This window comes from Diplotaxodon limnothrissa, linkage group LG20 (genome assembly GCF_057381915.1).
Source record: "Diplotaxodon limnothrissa isolate DT_005_m linkage group LG20, D_limnothrissa_male_GT1.1, whole genome shotgun sequence".
In the NCBI taxonomy this organism is placed as follows: domain Eukaryota; kingdom Metazoa; phylum Chordata; class Actinopteri; order Cichliformes; family Cichlidae; genus Diplotaxodon; species Diplotaxodon limnothrissa.
The window spans coordinates 23811691-23833346 of NC_140615.1; the positions used below are offsets into that span (position 1 = coordinate 23811691).

General features: G+C 37.6%; 1 protein-coding gene across 1 annotated transcript; it reads right to left on the reverse strand.

Annotated features, from left to right (window-relative positions):
- Positions 1 to 1154: 1154 nt before the first annotated feature.
- On the reverse strand, positions 1155 to 18102 carry LOC146610952 (6-phosphofructo-2-kinase/fructose-2,6-bisphosphatase 2-like). The gene is made up of 16 exons (XM_085345415.1): positions 18025 to 18102; positions 17120 to 17252; positions 16408 to 16533; positions 15927 to 16023; positions 15637 to 15703; positions 15465 to 15539; positions 15058 to 15114; positions 14831 to 14955; positions 14103 to 14310; positions 12578 to 12724; positions 12242 to 12346; positions 11603 to 11732; positions 8819 to 8881; positions 8666 to 8730; positions 6236 to 6433; positions 1155 to 1442 (listed from the first exon to the last, which is right to left on the reverse strand). Exons 2-16 carry the CDS (start codon positions 17187 to 17189, stop codon positions 1344 to 1346), a joined length of 1632 nt encoding a protein of 543 aa, XP_085201541.1. The 5' UTR covers positions 17190 to 17252; positions 18025 to 18102; the 3' UTR covers positions 1155 to 1343.
- Positions 18103 to 21656: the final 3554 nt, after the last annotated feature.

The window sequence follows — 21656 nt, forward strand, 5'->3', positions numbered from 1 at the left end:
ATTTATTTATTTAAAATAAGAACAAAAACAATTCACAATTCAGAGCTGAATGTGCTGCACAGAGCTCCTTTTTCTTTAGAACTCTGAAACAAAACTGCTGGATTTACATATTAGAAAACATTATCATTACAGTAGAAGCAGAACAGACCACGCAGTGAAAAGCTGTGTCACAAAAGCAACATATCAGATTTGTATCATCCAACTGTTACATTTCAATCTAAATGTACCTCATTCCCAGATTTAGATTTGTCCTTAGATCGCTCCCTCATTCAACTCTGTTGATGCATGTCTCTGGAGTTTAGCAAACAGGAAGGTTACTCCCACTGAGATTGCACAGATTTCTTTACTGGAATAAAGACTTTATTTCCAAGTCAGTCTTAAATACAAATGACAGTCTGTGTAAAAACAGTGTAACTGTGGTAAAATGTGTGCAGCTACATTAGCTACAAGTTCATTTTAAGACATTCAAATGTGTCGTCAATTCCATTTCCTTCCATTCAAGGAAACAATTTTGCATATCATATCTTTGATTACCTGGGTCAAAGCCTATATTCCTGTAAATAAAGGTACTTTCCTAAATGACCCTTTTTCAATCTTGTCGTTCCATATGGACAGTAAAGGTAGAACTACAAAGGCCCTGATTTGTTTTTCCCCGTGACGAAATCTAAAGCATTACAAACCAACATAACATCCAATACTGCTGTACAAGTAACCTCTGTGTTTAGAAAATCTGCATTAATTTTATGCAGTTCAAAGGTGAGCAGCTTTACATGATCACAGTGCCATGATTCTATATCAAAGCTGTTATTTATACGGAAGACAAAATAAAAGAAGAAGTACACATCTCAAGAGAGAAGATTAACTAACTGTCACAGATTAAAGTCGACACACAGTAGATCCTGCACTTTTTATAGGGCTGGACGAAACATGTCATTAATGTTTACAGCTTATGGCTTCCCCCTGAAAACTAAATCGCACTTCTGCATACCTAAATTGCACCTCACAATACATTTATTGCTACTTGTTGTCAGAGGGAGAATGCACATAACTAAGTGACCTTAAAATTAAAAGTGAAACAATCTAAGCACAAAATAAGGCTGCACATGGCTTCCTTCAAGACAGAAATTCTCTTATACTACACTGAAGAAAAAAGGTCGAGGTATAAATTTCACAATCAGCATATTCGACATCTAATAAAGCACACCATGACTGTAATCTGCAATATTATATGGAGTGTGCTAGCAACTAATGGATGGTGTTGAGAGTGTCTTTGGTACAAGTGTTTGATTTGTATATTTGAATGGATCACACATTCGCTGACTTCATTTATGTACACACATGCTCTAACTTGCAAGTCCATGCTTAAAATCATAATGACCGAAGCTTTTTGGGTTTCTTTCTGCTGGTCCTTGCTGGTCAGTACTGGACTTGTCGAGAAAAGCCTGGGATAAAAGACAAAAATGAAGCAATGAGACAACTGTAATACAGTTCACTCACCAGCCACCTTGTTAGGTATACCTCGGCAACTGCTAGTTAATGCAAGTAATCTTTGCTTTGAGGCATGAAAACAAGAGCAAGACAACCTGCTGAAGTTCAAACTAAGCAAAAGAAAGGGAAAGAATGGTAATTTAAGTTACTTTGAATGTGGCAGAGTTATTGGTGACAGATGGGCTATTTCAAGTATTTCAGAAACTGCTGATCTCCTGGGTTTTTCCCACACAATGATTTCTAGGCTTTACAGATAATGATTATAAAAAGAAAAAACACAAAATACCCAGTGAGCGTCAGTCAGCAAAAGTAATGTTGCCTATAAGAAATTGGATTTCCATTAGTTTTCAACTATTAACTGGGAGGGTAATAGTTGAAAGGGCACTTTAATGTCCTCTCATTAAAACACAAGTTAAAAAATCTCTGACACAAATTGTAAAATTGACAAATTTCTGTGGTCAACCACAGTTTCGAACACTCTCAAGAAAAAAAAAGAGAGAGATCAAATTACTCCAGTGCTACCAGCCTTGGTAGCACTTGCTGTAATCCAGTGGTCTTAAATGATCTTCCACCTGCATCCATCCATCCAGCCTTTGCTGCAGTTGCACCAAGGCTCTAGAACAGGGCTAGGCAACTATAGGCCTCAAGTGCCGGTGTGCTGCTGGTTTTAGATGTGTCCTTGATCCAACACAGCTCATTCAGATGGCTAAATTACCTCCTCAACATTACTTGAAGTTCTCCAGAGGCCTGTTAATGAACTAGTCATTTGATTCAGGTGTGTTGATCCAGGGGGCCTGGAGTTGCCGACCCCTGCTGTAGAATGACTCCTGAGTGACCATCAACTGTGAGTGAATGCCTCTAAATTAAAGTTGAAGACATACTTTTATTGTTAAGCTTTTGGAAAGAGCTGATCTCTGGAACTGTGGTTTGAGAACAGATTGTTGCTATGTTATTTTATGCAGCTAAATAACCACTTGCTACCATCAAGGTATGCCGAAGAGCATTTCTAAATGCACCATCAGCTAAGAACAGCAAACTGAGGCTATAATTTGCACAGTCAACAAAGTTGGACAAACATCTGCTGTGACATCTGGATGGTAGGGTCAGAACTTGGTGTTAACAACATGAAAGCACCTTTAGGATGTGAAATGGAAGATTTGCATCACAGATGTGCAGTTGACAAATCTGTAGAAACTGTTTGATGCTATCAAGTGAATATAGACCAAAATCTTTGATGTGTCCATGAATCAAGGCAGTCCTGAAGGCAAAAGGGATCCAAACAAGTACTAATAAGGTGTAACTAATAAGGTCACCAGTGAGTGTATAGTATTGTAAAGTACAGTACAGAGTATAAAGTATACTGATATATGTATAATGTTCTGTGTAACAGATAAGAGGAAGGTTATGAATACCTTTTTATGTACTTCTGTTTTTAAACTCCACACAGTCATCTGTGTCTGCACCAGTGAAACCATTTAGAGAGTTCTGCAAGAGGGAAAAGCAAGGGAGAGAAAGTAGACTGCTTTAACCCAAACAGGAATGAGCTATTTGTTTTGACTGGCGCCGACTGAACTTGAACTAATACTAAAATCTGAGGTCACAGCTCAGAGTGAGACACTGATTTTCTGTCCTACTACAGCTAAAAGGTCACTTTTTGGGTAACAACACAAGCAAAAACATTGGAGAAAAAAAGTTATATTCATGTATACACATCCAACATCCTTATGAAGGAACATTGCTTGTTGTAAACATCCATGAACATGAAAAACAAACCATCCTGGGTTTGCTTATGCTGGCCTCTGCCAGCCCAAAACCTTAACACTTAAAGTACATTTGTACATACAGAATACTTTTATTTAAACCTTGAATCAATTATTTAAATAAAAAGATAAATAATCCTCCCTCATGCTGTATGGTATGAGAAAAGATAGGCATATGTGTACATGCAGAGCAGTGATTGTCCAGACGGTGCATTGCACCTGTGATAAACACGTTAGAACAAACTAAAGAACAATCTTGATAGCACTTGATAACATTGTTCCGTTATATTCCAGTAATAACTGATTACCAAAGGTTCTGTTTGTCTAACACTTTTCATAATAAAAAATAATGATAAGACTGGTTTAGTTGCTTTGAGTTTTTTTCAGTCATCATATTTCACTGTATGCTGCTGTTAACCTTTCAACTTTTAACTTTTTCCTATATTAATCATGTCTACAGTTAGGGCTGCTCGATTATGGCAAAAATGATAATCACGATTATTTTCACTGAAATTGAGATCACGATTATTTGACGATATTTATTTAACCCTTTAAGACCTACTATGGAACCAAGTCCACCAGAGCTTATATTATTATTATTTTTTTTTTTACATGCTGTAGTGCCATTTGTGGGAGCATTTCAATACAACTGTTATAGCCCATATTTTAATAATATGTATGCATTAAGTCCATAGTAATTACATAAATTGCAAAAAAGTGCAATAAACTACAAAAAAAATTGAAAATCGCTTTTGTTTTGTTTACATATATTTCTACTTGGAGAAATTTAAGAGGTTTATCCCTCAAAACTTTAAATACAATAAAGTTGCAAAAAATAGTTTACAACAACAGGAAATTTATTTTGAGTGTCTTCATAGTTTTATTTTGGAGATACACCAATTTTTATATACTGCAGGAAAAACAAAAAACAATCCTATGATGCAAATTTGCAAAGAAAACAGCAGGTGCCTCATTTCACTGTGGGAAGTGTTACGAACAGCTGATAGGATCGGCAAAGCGTGTTTCTGGAATATTATGTTTTTGTTCCTGCAAGCGCTTTTTATGCAATTTTTGCAAAGCTATATGTGGAAGGAAACCGTGACCGAGGACAAGCTGATGGCATAAGATGTAAGTACAACTCCTCCGGTTTCATATGCAAAACAAATTATTGCGCTAGCTTACACGGTTCAGGTTCTACAGGGATTTAAAAATAGTTACGCAAAACGGAGCGTGCTGCTCTGACCGGCTTTAAAGGGTTAACAATGACTTTAAAAAAATAATATAAAATAGTGTGCAACACCACTGAAGTTTTTTTTTTTTTTTAAACTCTCTTTTCAACCAACGGCAGTCACTCTCCAAATAACTTCTGCTTAGCTTTCCGAGCTTCCCTCGGGTCCTCTTAATCAGCGGTCTCCAACCTTTTTTGCGCCACGGACCGGTTTATGCCCGACAATCCGGTTGTTCAGTCTGACGTCACTAGCCGTGTCTGGGTCTAAACTCCGCTGCAGGTCCATATATCAAACGATCACTATGGCATTACTGAGAGTTGAAAAACTGTCTAAAGTCTTTCATCTTTAATAAAATGATCAGCGTTCTGCTCTACCAGGTGTAACAATTGAGTTTAACATCCAGGCATCCATGAAAACGGAATTTATGACATTTAACGGAGTTAGAAGTTAGCAGGGAGTTAGCTCGCTAGCTTCTATCTAAATACAATATAGCATGTCCTGACTGCGGGGTTTTGGAAACAAATTAAAACGTACAGCTCTGCTATCACTTCCAGCATAAATGAAGACAGAAAACTAAACAGCAGTGACGTTTGTAGGGTTACTGAAGTTGGGCTAGCTGGTATATAATGATGTGCTACGTGACCGCTAGCGACACAGCTATGTTAGCATAATATAAACAAGCTAACTTTTTTTCCACTCGATAAAAGTTAATGTGAGTGTTCTCGGTGGTCAGGAACAAATGTAATCGCATGGCAGGATGCTGTAAAAGGACCAAACTTCAGCCAGGAGAACAACTGAGATAATCCATCCACAATACGAGGTTAGTCATTCATATACTGCTGCATGGGCTGGGCTGTAGTTACATCGTAAGGTTTTAAAAACTGAGCTTAAATAAATGATTAGCGGTAATAAAAGCCGAGGGAGCTCAACAGTGATCACTGACTGTTTTAGGAGCTTTTTGAGATCAAATAGAAGAAAATACATAACATTAAACATGTTAACAACACAAAAGCCATATTAAACGCAGACTACTTTAGACCCGGAAGTAGGATTCGTCGCGTCATCACTGAACAACCGGATATTTTCACGGACCGGCCTTTAAGGTGTCGCGGATAAATGAGGGAGGGGCTAATAATCGGCTCAGTCATTTTTAATGATCGTTGAAAGCCCAGATCGTAATCGTGATTAAAATTCGATTAATTGAGCAGCCCTATCTACAGTATTAGTTTCAAATGTTAGTTCAGTTTTCATTTTGCTAATTTTTCACAGCCAGTTGTGTCATGTGTCTTCACTGTTACAAGACAAGCAAGGATGGCCTCCAAATTTGTGCCTACTGAGACTTTTTGTTATCTCCATTTTTCACATGAACCTTTGTGGCTACAAGCAAGGCAACGTTGGTACTGTTAGTGTCCCACGCAATTCAGTGTCAGAGTAAATGGTGGATAAAATAACACAGTTTTTTTACACCGTCACACTGCTTTTTAATTATCATTATTAGCCAAGCCGACTTTGAAGCTAAATTGTTACAAAAAGCCAGTGCATGTCCACATGGACATCTCATCATCCATTGTGTGAGCAACAATAGTAAATGTTGGTTGAATCACTTTATTTATTCTGATACATTCTGACTCATCTAACATAATTTGCTGATTGTTTAGTCTGTTTCAGATATTTATATGAATATATAATATTTATCTGTATATTCAGCCATACCAGCTGACCTATAACCACAGTATCTTGTGTGAGAAAGGCACTGACCTCACTTTGTACCGTTTCTGACCCTTCAGATGCCTCAGAGAATTGCATGCTGGGTAAAGTAGGGGCCTGGGACATACGAGTATGTGAAGGGTTCCCCACACTGTAAAGACGAGGTCGTTTAATCTGGTCTTTGCTGGACAGCGGTGTGAAGCTGTTTCTTCGAAGGAAAGCTGGTATGGCATCTGTTTGGCCTTTATTCTGCTCAGCAAAGAACAAAAAGAGAAAGTGGACTAACTTTTATGTTACAATGACTAAACCTCTCCTTGGTCTAAAATCAGTGCGTTCCATGTTTGGGAAAGACAGCCACTGACACAAACAACCATAAATAGAAGAGCCATTGTCATGTTAGTCTGAGGGGACAGGATATTTCTCACCACAGTTAACAAGAGGTTTCTCAGTAAACGTGTTTATGTGTTAACACCCACTTTGTCTCAGGACTCAGACTTTAAATACTTGTAACTAATCAGCATGAGCTCCACGGGCAGAGAGCAGACATGGACCTCACTGATGAGTGCTACAAGGGGATGTCCTGATACATTTCTTAAAATTCAGAACATTTAAGGGAACTCCTTAAATAGAATTTCCCAAAAGCGATAAAGGTGTTTGAGTACATAAACAAGTTTGGATGTATTTCCCCACACAACAGGTGTTTATAAAAGCAGAAACAGAGTTAATAATATACCTCACACATAACTTACCACAGACTTTCCTGTAGTTTTTATTGCTTGCTGACATTAGTAGAAGAAACACTAAACCAACTACCTGCTGAACAAGTAAAGAGAAGGCGCTGAGGATGATGGGCCACGTGCTTTTTAAAGTAGCACTAGCAGATATACCCTTTAAAGGAATCTCTGAGGGAAACAAAGGAAAGGCCAACTAAGAAACACTAAAAAGGAGTCACCAAAGAGCTCCCCTCCACCTGGAGCCAACAACAGATGGACAAGGAGAGGTGGAAAACTTTTTTGCACTGACCTATCTCCCACCAGAGACAATGGCCGTACCCGCACAGTGAGGACAAAACTCCAGGATTCATTGCACCTGATCAAGAAATAGTCCCACACATTACATTAGAAAAACTGGGACAAAGATTTACACTCACTGGCCACTTTATTAGGTACACCTGTAAACTGCTCGTTAACACAAATATCTAATCAGCAAATCACATGGCAGCACTGCTATTCATTGATTTGATCAAGACAGCCTGCTGAAGTCCAAACAGAGCATCGGAATGGGGAGGAAAGGCGATTTAAGGTGGCATGGTTAGTAGAGCAGGTCTGAGTATTTCCGAAACTTGAATACAAATACAGAAAATTCTCAAAAAAAAAAAAAAAGGAGAAAATATTCAGTAAGTAGCAGTTTGCTGGGTGAAAGCAGCTAACTGATTTGAGCTGAGAGGAAGAGAACTGTAACTGCAATAACTGCTAGTTACAACCAAGATATGCAGAGGAGTATCTCTGTACGCTTAAGACGTGGAACCGAGAAACAAATGTACAAATACAGCAGCAGAACACCACACTGGGTGCTAGTACTGTTAGGATAGAGCAGGAAAACAAGGCTACCATTTGTACAGGCTCACCAAAACTGGACAACACAATATTGCCTTATCTGATGAGTCAGCTTTCCTACTGTAACATTCAGATGGTAGCAACAGTTCAGGCTGTTGGTGGTGTAAAGGTGGGAGGGATACTTTCCTTACTTATTATCAGTCGAGCATTGATTAAACACCATAGTCTAGCTCATTATTGTTGCTGACCATGTTTTGTGGGATGTGGTGGAGCAGTAGACTGAGACCATGCTGATAAATGTGCAGCCACTATGTGTGGCTATCATGCCAATATAGTCCGAAATCTCTGAGGAATCTTTTCAGTGCCTTGTTGAATTTATGCCACAAAGAATTAAGACAGGTTTTAAGGCTAAAGTGGATCCAACCCGATCCTAGAATGGTATACTAGCAACCAAACAAAGTGGCTTGTGACTGTAAATAACTTAAACACAGGCTAGCTGTTGTTTCCACTGCTTCCTTTCTAGATATAGTCAGATATGATTGGAATGATTGGTATAAATCTTCTTATCTAACTGTTGGATCGAAATTACAAGTGCAATTCTGAAAGGCTTTTCGAGAATGAGGAACAATTATTCCAAAGAATAACTCTTAACATGGCGCTGGTTAACACAGATGACTGATGTTTCAGACTCCATACTATGGACAAACACGTGACAAAGAATAGGATGAACGGTTCTACAGAAAACTGACCACGTTTGCGATACGAAACACTAGAAAACAGGCAGAAGCTTACTAATGGTCTATCCCTGTGAGTGTTGACAGCCTCAACCCCCAGGTCAAATACATCCACTTTACAACCTAGGAGAAGGAACCAAAATACATTACAACAAGGCAACAAAAACAAGTGAAAACAGGCAGAAGCTTACTAATGGTCTATCCCTGTGAGTGTTGACAGCCTCCACCCCCAGGTCAAATACATCCACTTTACAACCTAGGAGAAGGAACCAAAATACATTACAACAAGGCAACAAAAACAAGTGAGGATGTTTAGTTGACTTAACAACAAAGTAGGGACTTACCATAAGCCACAGGGGTGAGTTTTAGGACAGTGTGTAGGGGGCACTTCAAGAAGGGCAGGTCATCTGTGCCAACATGAATAAAAGTGGCCAGTGAGATTACTGTGGTTTCACCCAGTCATGCTTTTCATATTCTCCTACATGTTTGTGGAGTTTACTGTCATGTCTGAAGTGGCAGGCCAGCTGTAAAACTTATGCTGCGCTTTATGGAGGTACAGTGCATGTTGCTGTTAACTCTGCTGTATGTCTCATGGGTGGGCAGTGCAGTGGGACATGAAGCCAGTCAAAGCAGCACCCACACTTTGGTTTTTGCAGTCAGACTGTGGTTGAGCTTTTAAACCGATCCAGGAGCACTGACCACTTCCTCTGCTGACTGACAGAACCACTTCTGCCCACGCCATATTATGGTAGTGAGTGAACTAATTATTTTCCAAAAGTAATGCTCACGTCACATGATCAAGTACATAAAGAAGCTTTCAGCACATAATGATCTAATCTGTCCCTTTCCAAGTTTCTGATTGCCAATGGCGTTCACATATACGACATTCTTACCTTGTTTGTGCCCAATAATAACAACATCAGTCTTTCCTGTCCTGTGTTTTTGTTATTTTATTTTCACTCTCATTTATTTTTTCTAACCCTTCTAGACAACATTTTCGTTATGTCATAATATTTACCTTCATAAATGAAAATATAGAGGGACACTAAAAACACATTTCTATATCACGGGGAGTCCTAATTGTATAGCTTGAACTCTTGCTACTGCTGTTGATGGCGTCTTTCTGATCTGTTTATTTTCCAAACACTGGAGAAGACAGCGGCAATCAGGAAGTACGTCATTACAGACGTCACTTATTTACATCACTTTTTACAGACATACCTGAATATCTAAATCTCTGGAGACATAACTCAGTGCATTATCAGGCACATGGTGCTACTTTAAAACCAATCATCTCCTACATGTCTTAAAAACAGAGTAGTCTGCAAAGAGTGGTGCTCTCTTCACTGCGTCATGTTTAGCAGATGTTCCTTATGTTAAATTTTGATTAATCTGGAAACAGTCGGCATTTTTATGTGGCTGTTTCCCCCTATATTCATTAAAAAATATACATGCAGAAAAAGTTGATCTGAAAGGTTGTGACTTAGACTCCCCCATGTGGTGGCATTAAAAAGACAATCACAGAATGAAAGTCTAACTAAATGATTGATTGTTTCATTACCATCCACTGTCTAATGTGGTCAAAATATTTATATCAGTGATTCTGCTCTGCCAAATAACATCCACCCTGTTTACTGCACTGGGACAGCTTAATACACAGTATACTGCAGTTAAAGCTGTACTATTCTTAGAGGTTCTTCGCTGGAACTTAGAGCTCATGGCACAGAAAACATGGTGGGTGGACACAACATCCATCTAAGCCTGTGCCTAATTCTGTTATATGAATTAGAGATGCACGTACTAACAGCGCACAGTTGGCTGATGTCTATAAAAGTATGAATTGCACTTTGAGCACTAAAGAGTGTGTGACGCAATAGTCTGGCGCCATTTGTAGATGAGATTGAGAATAATAATTAATTAGATTGTGATTGGTTGAAAGTGTGCAGCACTTAAAAAGGCTTAAAATAAATTTACTATTCATTCTTCAGAAAACACCTCCCGGCAGTTATGTGCGGTTCTCACTGCTCAGCCTGCGATTGCCGTGCCCACAGCCGCACAACAGCTGAAATGACCCTTTTGCAATATTCAGCCACACTACTCTCAACACATAAACCAGATTTATGGTTTCACAAACTCCCACATCATTACCATATTTTTGTTGCAGTCACTGGAGTTGCATTGTACACACCTAGCTTGTTTAGCTTGTGTTTCTTTTTTCCACACGTTTTATTACATTAGACTGTAGTCTAAAATTCTAAATGATGGTTGCTTTAATTACTTTTTCTGCTTTATGAGGTACCTGGCTTAGTCCTTTCTGGTTAGACCAAAGAGGGGGTTGAGGGTGCGGCTGGCTGAAATACAGAGACCTAATGAGTGAAATGAAACCATCTGTTGTGAGAGCATGGAGGAATGGGGCTTATTTGTTTTGAATTAGTTACTGTCCCTCCGGTTTCTCCCTTCATAATGGTTTCATCCACGAATATATAGGTAGCTGTCTCTCACTTTTTTAAGCAGTAAATTAGAAAAAGGTTCTGTTTAGATTACCTCTTTTACAGGCCCACTTATTCCTTAAAAATCACTTATTTTCATTTTGCTGAAATGAAATAGTTTTTTTAGGATATATTGGTGAAAAGTAAAACCAGCTTTTTAAAAAGTAAACCTGCACACTGGTGGCCTTTGGCACTGCTATGCAGCCATTCACACAATGCCAAGTGCATAATCTACAATAAGGAAACAACTGGTAATGTGGAAATGCACATTTCAAAGTCATGACAATATCTAAATTTAGTGCCCCATGTGATATTTCTCCAAATATAAAGAAACAAAAATAGTAAGTGCTTTGGAAACTGCTTCTCATCCATTAAAGTTGCACTTGCATGAGTCATTTAGTGTATTTCTGCTAACTTTGTATTTCTGCTGACTGTATTACAACTGTTGTTGTAATTTGGCACTATTTAAATACAACTAAATTGCATTGAATTAACTTGTATGAATGAGTGCTTATTTATCTGGGCAAATTTGTTGTGATAATGACAATGCTGGCTGAAATGGATCACTCAGCACTGTAAACCTGTAATCTGAGAAGGTGCTTTAGCATGTTTAGCATATCCTATTTCTGAGCATGTCACCTGCGCCTTTGTCCAGAAAATATGCGAGCAAGCAGCGCATGACAGCCTGATGACAGATGACCAGAACATTAGCCTGTCGCTCCAGCTCCATGATCACTGGCTCCAGCCGCTGAACCAGGTCCTGATAGGACTATGGAGAGAGTCAAATGAAAGAGGTCCATTCAGTTTCACATTTTTCAGTTTGTTACATCAAAAAATCTTTGACTAACTACTGCAAGATCTAATTTTGTCATGTGCTTACTGTTATTTTAATTTTCCCTTTTCTTTATTAGTCAGTGTTAGTTATGATGAACAGCAGCAATATAGCTGACGTGTCTTTATTCTATGCTCCTCTGCAATATGAGCTCATAGTATTTCTATTTATCTCAGCATAAAATCTTCTGTTCTGTTACATATAATGATGCATTTGTAGTTAAAAAAGAAGCTATTCTTGCAGCTGACAAAATTTTTAACTTTTGTTTTTCTGACTGATGATTCATCCGCAGCCCTCTGGCATTCACACTATGGTAAAAGAATAATGAGAAATAAAAAGTAAAAAATAAACTTGAAATTTAAAGCCTGTTGCATAAACTTGACAAACTCACAGTGGTAATATATGGCAGGTCAAACAACACTCCAGGAGAAAATTAAACCTTTTACCTCTCCTCCAGGGTAGCGGTAATGATACTTGTCCTGGTCTCGCATAGCATACTCCTCTGGGTATTTTTCCTCAATCATCTTATAGGTCATTTCTTCACACACTCCCTAAAATACAAAGTAATAAGATCGAGACTTATCATGTTTTCACTGTGTCTGTTCCAATATATGCAGGAAAATACAGTTTCACACATGAAAATGACACATTTATTGTAGTTTTTCCTCTGTAGACATCACAGTTGCACACAACAATCAAGGAGTCATTAAAGTGCAGACTTTAAGCTGTATTTCAAGAAGTTTAACAAAAGTTTGTATATATAAAACTTAAGTAATACCTACAGCATCTATTTCATTGAGAATCTTCCACTGTTCATAGGGAATACTCAGCTCCTCTGCTGTCTGAATGGTGCGTCTTAGCTGGCTGGTCCAAACTTTCAGGTCTGACAATTTATGCTCTGTCACAAACCTCTTCAGTGCAGCTGCAAACTGTCAAACGTAGCATATGAAAACACAAATATGTTTAAGAACTGACTATAAAGTCATTCTTCCCACGTTCAGTTGAACTGTATTTTACAGGTTCAAGGAGCAGGACCATAAGAATCAAAAACCTAACCTGATTTAAAATGTTTAGGCTGCTTTTAGATCACTCTCTGCAAGTTCCATTCTGACAACTTACATGTGTTCTTTAATTTCACAACGATGCCCCTCCTTAAATTCTTCAATTGCCACCTTGTCGTGATGGACAGGTTTGTGCACCAAACAAGAAAGGCTAGAAACTAGAGGCTAGAAAAGCTGAGTATAAGTGGACCATGTTAAGCAGCTCTATTGCCGAAGCTGAGAGCTACAGCGCTGTGGCTACAAAGTGCACGGCGGTAACCCCTGAACCAGATGATGAACACCAGAGGTGAAGAAAGAGTCAGACTAGTAAGTGCTTCGTTTGGATTGCATGCAGTAAGTCAGACTGTGTGAGACTTGGACTCCACCATGGCTGCCCTTCATCAATGATTCTGTTCACATTTCTGCTTTTCACAGATGATGTGGTCAGGCAGTGACCTCCAGTGTGCAGCAAGGTGGTTTGCAATGGTTGAAATGTGAACTGCAGTCTAAAGTGAACGAAGCTAATTATTTACCAGTCGATTGACATTCTTAGCCTCACCTATTGCCACAAGCTCTTGGTAGTGACTGAAATCATGAGTTGCTGGATACCAGTGAGGGTGGTATCTAACAAGCATATCTCCTGGATGGCTTCTAGGTAAGCTGGTTCGCACACTGTCCTACCAGCAAGAGCCCAAGTACATGCTGGAGAGATTATGTGTCTCAGCTGGCTTGGGATCAGATGGAGGGGGTGGTTGGGGAAAGTGAGGTCTGGGCATCTACTTAGATTGCTGTCCTCATAAATCAAATCCAGATAAATGGCAGAAAATGGATGTATAGATGACTTCACAACGGTCTTCACATTTATTTAGAAAACACCCCTTCCTGTCTTCAAATTTTTGTATCCCATATCATTATGTGGTGAGAGCTGTATAAATGCATAGTGAAATCTTTTATTTTTTTGCTTACAATGTGGCCAGATTTGTCACCACATCACATAAATAAAAATCAAGGTAAAAGTGTTGTTGATAAACTGGAGAAACGTCTAAGTTTTGAGTTAGACGTCCTTCTCCCAGAACTTTTTGATCACACCTCCTTTTAAAGCTTATTGTTTTGAAGGTGATATTAGCCAGAGCCAAATCACCCATTACCCTCTATTTATCTGTTTATGCTAAAATAGCCTGTTGGTGTTAATATTACATTTAAAACATAAATATGGGCATTGTTACCAATCTCATCTAACTCTTTACAAGAAAAAAAACTAAAGCACCTCTTTTCCTCTCTCTGACAATTCAGAGTCTCCCCCTATACGTCCTTCCACATTGTGATGGCTCTCTCCGTGTCGGCAGAGGTAGATGGAGTGGGAGTGGACGTGGATGTTCATGAGGTAGTAGACTATCTTACTTTGAATGTAATCCTGCACCCTGTTGACCAAGAAACTACGGCCAACGTTGATGACCTGGATGAAGGACAGGTTCCTGTAAGGCAGAGGAAAAATAACAATAAGTGAATCACATAAATCTCAGGCCAATAAAACTTAAGGGTAAAGAAGACATATCTTGTACTTGTGGTATAGTGTAAATACACTGGAAAATTCTCTCTCAGTAGCTTGTTAACAAGGTCATAAGAAGTGAGAAGCAGTAAAAGGATCCACAACTACTCTTGCTTATTACAGTTAAAAGAACACTGTATTATCTCAGTGAGATCAATAAAAATCTAAATATATTATCAGTGTAATTATCAAAGACTTTAAATAAACCACTAAGCTTCCAAATTTAAAACTAAGTTAGTAGGAGTTCAGGAAGTAATGACCTCTGAATCACTGCTTTGCACTATAAATGAGCTTCTGTTTCCATCTTCTGGACAACTTCTGCAGGTACATGCTCTTTTACATAAAATATCTCCTTGACTTTAAACTCCCATGAAAAAAATATTTCCATTTTAAATTAGAGTTAGATTATTAGATTAGAACAATACAACTAGTAGGGGTATTCTTACTTGTCGTGTTCGTCTGGATCTAAAGGTTGGTAGGTCACTTTATAACACTCGATTCTCTTCAGAAAATCCCCCATGACGCTTTCTCTGTCCCTCTCAGGATAATCTGGGCTGGACACCTTCACGTCCTATGTGAACGAGACATTTACGGTATATCATGAGCTTCGTTACTTCAGGGATACAAGCTTGCTGATACATGAAGACAAAAAGCAAGTAAATGTATGATTTACCATAATGTTTTCAGCGATGACATCTGGATCGTCACATACTGATTCAACAAAAAACACCTGAAAAAAATAGAAGTGCATAATTAGGGGGGAAAGGTGTCATTTTACATTTTTAAATGACTGCAACACAAATTAACTACTGTCTGTTATACAGTTTGAAAAAGGCACTGAAACCAAAACAATGTTCAGAAAGGAATGTTCAGCCTGTCCAGTCATGAAGATTTGGTAACCTCTGGGTGTCTTAAATATCTGAGATATGCTTCTTGGAAACTGGCTGTAAATGGGATTTTTTCCAAGAAAAGACTTGCCAAGAAGAGCCATCGCATGCTCTATTATATTACTGTGATCTGACAACAAAAGGTTGGTGATCAGAAACTGTTTCATTATTCAGTTATAAGTGCAGTTCTAACCTTATATGCATTATCTTTTGCAAAATTAAGGATGAGTTCTCTCCTCTCTCTGGTAGTGTTGGTGGCGTCGAAAACCTGAGAGACAACATGGAGCATTCAGCATAAATCAAACCCTGCTTTAAATGTATTACGTAATACAAATAATGTTCAGGGTTTTTTATGGTGTCCTTACAGCAATCTGCCCTCCCTCCTCACTCAGATAGGTCTTCACATCCGCAAGTGCCACTATGGCAAACTTTCTGTGGAAAAATAAGCAGGAAATCAAAGCAGTAGCTCATTAATGTTATCATCATCGCGTGATGTGCTGTAATAACTATGCCGCCATTTTGTTAGGCAAACACAACGCGGCTCAACAAAGGAATTTGCATGACTGTCCTACATGGAAAGTAGCCAGGTGCATTTAGTGACAAGAACTACTTTATGAAAGTACGTTCATATATGAATAGGATTTAATTTACTCACTTTCTAATTTCCATTGCTTCTTTATTGTCATGTCTGAAGAAGTCATAGGACTTGTACGACTTCACTGCATTTCTCCTATACACTCCAAGATTAAAAACTGCAAGGGAACAAACAAACAAACAGTCAGAGAACGACAATAAAACTAAGTGACAAGGATTGCCTCTGCCTAACCAGCTGTATCTGTCAAACCAGTTCTGCTGCATTACGTGTACATTGAAACATAGGTGAACAACAACAAATAGAGCCATGTGTTGAGAGATGTTGACATATACAACTACAAATTAAATAATTTGCCTGAAGATCAAGATTTTTATTAGATGGATATTTTTGCAGTCTTGATGATCATAGACTCCATCATAACCACCCTAACTTTGACTGATCTACAGTTTTATTTTTTTAACCTACATATCCGGTTTTACTAGCTTGATTTCCTGCGAAAAGGTGTCTGACTTTTTGAAACAGGCATTGCCTGATTACTGACCCTTTGTTGGTACTCCAATCCAGTTGAGGTAGCGTGTGAGCTTCTTGGACATATAGGTTTTCCCCCTAGCGGGCAATCCGATCATCACGATCATAGTTGGAGAATTGGTCATGTAGGAAGCCCAAGCTGCAGTTTGCACAAGTACAAAAAAACAAACCAAAACAGATACACATAACTATAAACTTTATTAATCATTCAAGGACATTTCAAAACCAGCCCCCTCTAAAATCTACCCTTCAAAATAAAAGGGCAGGTATGCCTACTGTATACAGTGACAGCAAAGAGTGGGAGTGTTCTGTAATAATAAAATGTCACCTCTGCAAAGTTCACTAACTAGTTAACCTTTATTTTACGTAACAATGTCGTCATCTCTTTGCTGCAGGTTAATGTTTCTATATCACAGCGTAACCTTGTCTGCTCGAGCATGAAATGGAAACATTTCCCCCTTGCTTTTCCATCACTGTTTGTGGAAGGACATTCTCTGGCAAGAACAGACATGACTGGAATTTGTCACAGCACATCCCATTAACACTGTGTAGTTAAAGAGATCTGCTGAATTCCTACGTTAGGCCCTGTCCCACATTCCAGATTGAAGATAACCAGATTAAAGCCTGAAAGTTCAACAACATAATAATTCGTTAATAGAGGGTAAATTACACCTCTCATTTTCATATTGCATCTAAAGAACACAGACAGAAAGGCAACCACTCACAGCACTTCTTCTCATTGGTCCTCGCTGAGCTGTCTGAAGCAGCCACAGGTCTCTGGTGCCTGGCAGCCATGAGGCGTCTGATGTCTGCCCTGCTGTCCTGGCACAACTGGTCTTGGTCAGGGAGCACTGGTCACTAGTGAAACATGTCAGACACCAGCTGATAAAGAGGATCCAAACAGTGTGCATATATGTATAAGGTGACACAGATGACTGAGTGAAAAAAATATTTTATTTTGGAAAACCATTTAAACCAAAACATACAAGTGAATTATTTTTTTCCCCCTTGATTCATTTGTTGATTATTTTGTGGTCCTGTCAGGAAAAAATAGTAGGTATGTTCTAATGTCTTGTTTTGTCCTACATTGAACCGAACTTCAAAACTAATAATAGCTAAATTTCATTTAATACTAAGAGAACAAGCACATACACATATTAGAGAAGCTGGAAATATTATAATAGTTGGATTTTTTTTCATTAATTCAAAAAGACGAATGATTTTCTGCTAAGAATATCTATTCATCAACTACTTAATGTAGTAAGTAACGAACTCAATTGTACTTAAATTCATGCAATACAAGATACATTCTTCTTCTGCCAAATATCCAGATATATGATTAGTGAAGCTTATACGCTAAAAATCTCAAGCTAGTTAGATTTAATTCAAAACTGCAGACTGATACTAAGCTTTTCTGATATTATCACAGGAGAATTTTGCGGATACAGGATATGCAAAACAGTGAGAGCAGAAGCTTGTATCAGTGTCATCCTGCCAAACAGGTACAGCTCTGGTTGCCCTTGGCCTATAAAGTTCATCACTTCTGCTTTCACTTCAATATTATGTCGTTTAATAAGAAAAAACTGGTTGCAGAAAAGCCGCGATAAAGCGAACAAATGTATAAACTTACCAAAAACAAAGCGCAAGGATTTGTTTCGTTTTATTTTCTTTCTCACAGGGCTGTCTTCAGTTGACGTTCAACGACACAGGAGACGGTTCCTGTTTCTTCACGGACGTTTTAGCTCCTCCTCCTCGGTTTCTGATACCGGAAGTTCAGTGTTAGTGTCAAGGAAGATTCTTTTCCGGTTATGATTTCCAAAATAAAATATTTTAGGGCCTCTATTTTCCAAAAAAGACGTTAACTATTAAATGACCAATAACTTCCGTGTGTGTCAATCTTTGTTTAAAGGTGATGGCTTAAAAAGTTTTGAATGAATTCTAATAACTTTGTAGAGGTGTAGAGGGGAGTCATGGTAACAATACATCAAAATTTGGTCTTCCAGGTCAACTTACTGATTTATTGGTGGAAAAAACTTGAAGTGTGCATTGTCAACATATAAATGGATTGGTTCTTATGTAGAACGTTTCTATTCTACATGAGCACTCAAAGCGCTTCGGTCACATTGCGTTCCTTCAGGTTCAATAGATTGATCTGAAACTCAAAGGAATAATAATAATGCAATATAGAGTTATTTAAAACTATGTTTCTAACTCTCCGTGTTTTTTACTGACAACATGTAGGTGGACACGGAATTATAGACCAGAATTCTAAATTTCATGTTACTTTGGACCTCTGACCTTTTATTCAAGGTCTAACATTCCTAAAATCTATTTTATCTTTAAAACCATTTTTATAATTCTAATACATTTGTTTGTATTGGCAACATTTATGAAATTATACTAGTATATAGGGATTCTAAATGTCACATTATAGTTTGCATCCAAATATCATGTCACATTTGATCTTTGAGCTGACTTTTACATTTCATCTTTGCTTCTTTCAAGTGGACACCAAAATGTGTTGTCTCTTTAAAGAAAATAAGAAGAGACAGCTCTCAAGAAGAAGAAGAATATTTTTAAAAATAAAAGAAAGAGAATTAGCTGCCCAGTAAGGTAAACATTTACTGCAGTATAACAAGCTCAAGTTATATTCATGTCCAATCATTTACATATCGTTACTTATTATCCATTACCTAGCCCTGCATAATGATTATGTAATCAAAGTAAACATTTGTCATGCTGCTCTTTCTGATTTTTCCTGCACCACAAACATCTCCAAGTATGCTTAAAAAGAACAAGAAAAAAAAAAAAAAAAAAAAAAAAAAAAAAAAAAAATATATATATATATATATATATATATATATATATATATATATATATATATATATATATATATATATATATATAAATACTGTTAACTCCTAAAAGTAAATAGTGCCTCAAGTGTGGGCTGCTTTAGCGGAGGATTATGCTCTAAGTGCTTCCTGTTAAATTTAGTTTTGAAAGTGCTTCATGCCATAATATGCTATGCAAAAAGGATAAAGCTTCAACTTACTCAGTGATCTCCTAATCTTGACTTAACTGAGTGCTTTGCTGTAATTTGTTTACTTTTCACTGTAGAAAAAAAGCTGTTGATAATAACTTATATAAAAGCCTTATTGTTATATTGAAGGAAAGCAATGATAAGCCACTGAGCAGATTATTGTGAGAATAGAAAATATTAAGGAGAAAACAAGTGCATAAATATAGATATTATTTACTACAATGTAAAAAATAATGCACCGCACTGCATAGGATTAAAAATGCATTTACACTCCATTATGGTAACAGGTCCATAATTGGCTAGGCAAGGACACAATATTTGAAGTTTTGCCTCTGTGCACCACCACAGTGGATTTACCGGTAAATAAAAAAAGTAATAATCAACATGTGATTAAAGTGCAGACTTTCAGCTTTAATTCGTGAGATTTTACAAAAAATACATTTCATACATAGTTCCTGAATTTAAGAGGTTCAAAAATAACTGGACATTTAAACTGAAAAGGTGTTTCACGATCACATGAGGCCTGTCCCCATGTTATTTCATGACAACTGAAGCAGGCATAATATATGAAATTGTTTCCAAGTGTTGAATTTGCATTGTATAGCTTTTAATTAGGTAGGCCATCAGACTAAAAGTAGCTAAGTTTATGAGCAGCTAATGCAACAGTCGGGTGTATTAATTAAAAGAAAGCCAATTTTGTAACACCAAAAGGCCTGAAAAACCACAGAAGACAACTAAAATGCACGATGACAGAATTATTTCCTTGGTTAAGAAAAGCAGCTTCATAGCATCTAACTAAGTCAAAAACACCGTCAAGGACGTAGATGTATCATCATGTCAAGGTCTACAATCAAGACCTTACACTCAGAAACATCTAAAAGAGCCTGCACAGGTATAAATAAAAAAAATATCTTTGGACAGATGAAATCAAGGTTAACTTGTACTAGATTAGCAGGAAGAGAAACATATGGAGCTCGTGCTCGGAGCTCATGATTTGAAACATACTGCGTTATCTGTTCAACATGGTGAAAGGCGATGTTATAGCGTGGGTACGTAGGTCACTGATGTTTATTGATGATGTGACTGCTGACAGAAGTGTACAGGGCTATGCTCTCTGCTCAGACTCAGACAAATGCTTCAAAACCGATCCGACAGATGTCAATGCAAATCACTAATGAGTCAAAAAATACTGCAAAAGCAACCCAGGAGTTTCTTAAGGCAAAAAAACCCCATCAAGATAAAACTTAATGCAGAGAGACCTCCAAAAAAAAAAGAGAAAAAAGCAGCACTTTAAGGCAGCTGCTGTTCTTACAAGTTCTAAAAACAATCCTCAAAATTGTGTCTGTCCAGTTAATTTTGAGCTTCTGAAAATAGCTTTATTTATTAAACATTTTTATTATTATTATTATTTATTAAACATTTAAACATCTTTAATCCACCTAAGAAAAGAAAGTCTGCACTTCAATCACATATTGATGTTTTGATTCAAAATCCACTGAGGCGTTTACTTTGTCCAGCAAATTATGGACCTAACTGTATAATCTCAAAAGTGGAGCCACATACTAATATTATACTAATAAATACTGACCTATTAGTGTCATGTTGGCCCTTTTGCTGGCCTTGTTAACTGCTATTGCCCTGATGCCAGATAAAATGGCATTTTACCTATGCAGTGGCTGACCTTTAGCTGTTGTGATTTTGGCTGCATAGACTATCATTATAGTTGTTATGGAGTTGAAAGGCTTTAAAATAGTTCAGTTATTTTGTATAGGAGGTGTAAATGACAGCAAAAATAAAATAAACACACAAAAATATAATGACAGCAACTATCAGCTCATTAAACATTTTTATCATCCCAGAATTTCACGCTTAAAGTGCCTAAGAAGATATCTATTGTACTTGCTGTCTTGGTAGTGATATGTTTTCAGTTTCACTGACAGTGTTAACAATAAACATAACTAACATAATATGAAGCACATATTATTAGTGTACAAAAAGCTGCTGAATAAAATATGAGCTGAAAACTCAAATCCAGAAGACTTGCAAGTGTTCACTGACAGAGAATGTCTCTAACAAAACCTCTTCTGCTTTTACTAGAGTCTGTGTTTTTAATTATTATCACCCACAACACTCTCCTCTATGTTTCTCCCTCATTTCATTTGCTCTTTTTCGTCCATTCTGCACTGTAGTTGTAATGTAGTAACAGGGATCAAATGACA

Bases quoted from the DNA above. Each gene is read 5' to 3' on its own strand.
- LOC146610952 (XM_085345415.1), bottom strand. From the start codon at position 17,189: ATGGCTGCCAGGCACCAGAGACCTGTGGCTGCTTCAGACAGCTCAGCG. The intron at 15,115-15,464 runs GTTAGAACTGCA...TATTTTTTTCAG, and splicing joins CAAAAGATAATGCATATAAG to GTGTTTTTTGTTGAATCAGT. The intron at 12,725-14,102 runs GTGCTTTAGTTT...TACGTTTGACAG, and splicing joins TGTCAGAGAGAGGAAAAGAG to TTTGCAGCTGCACTGAAGAG.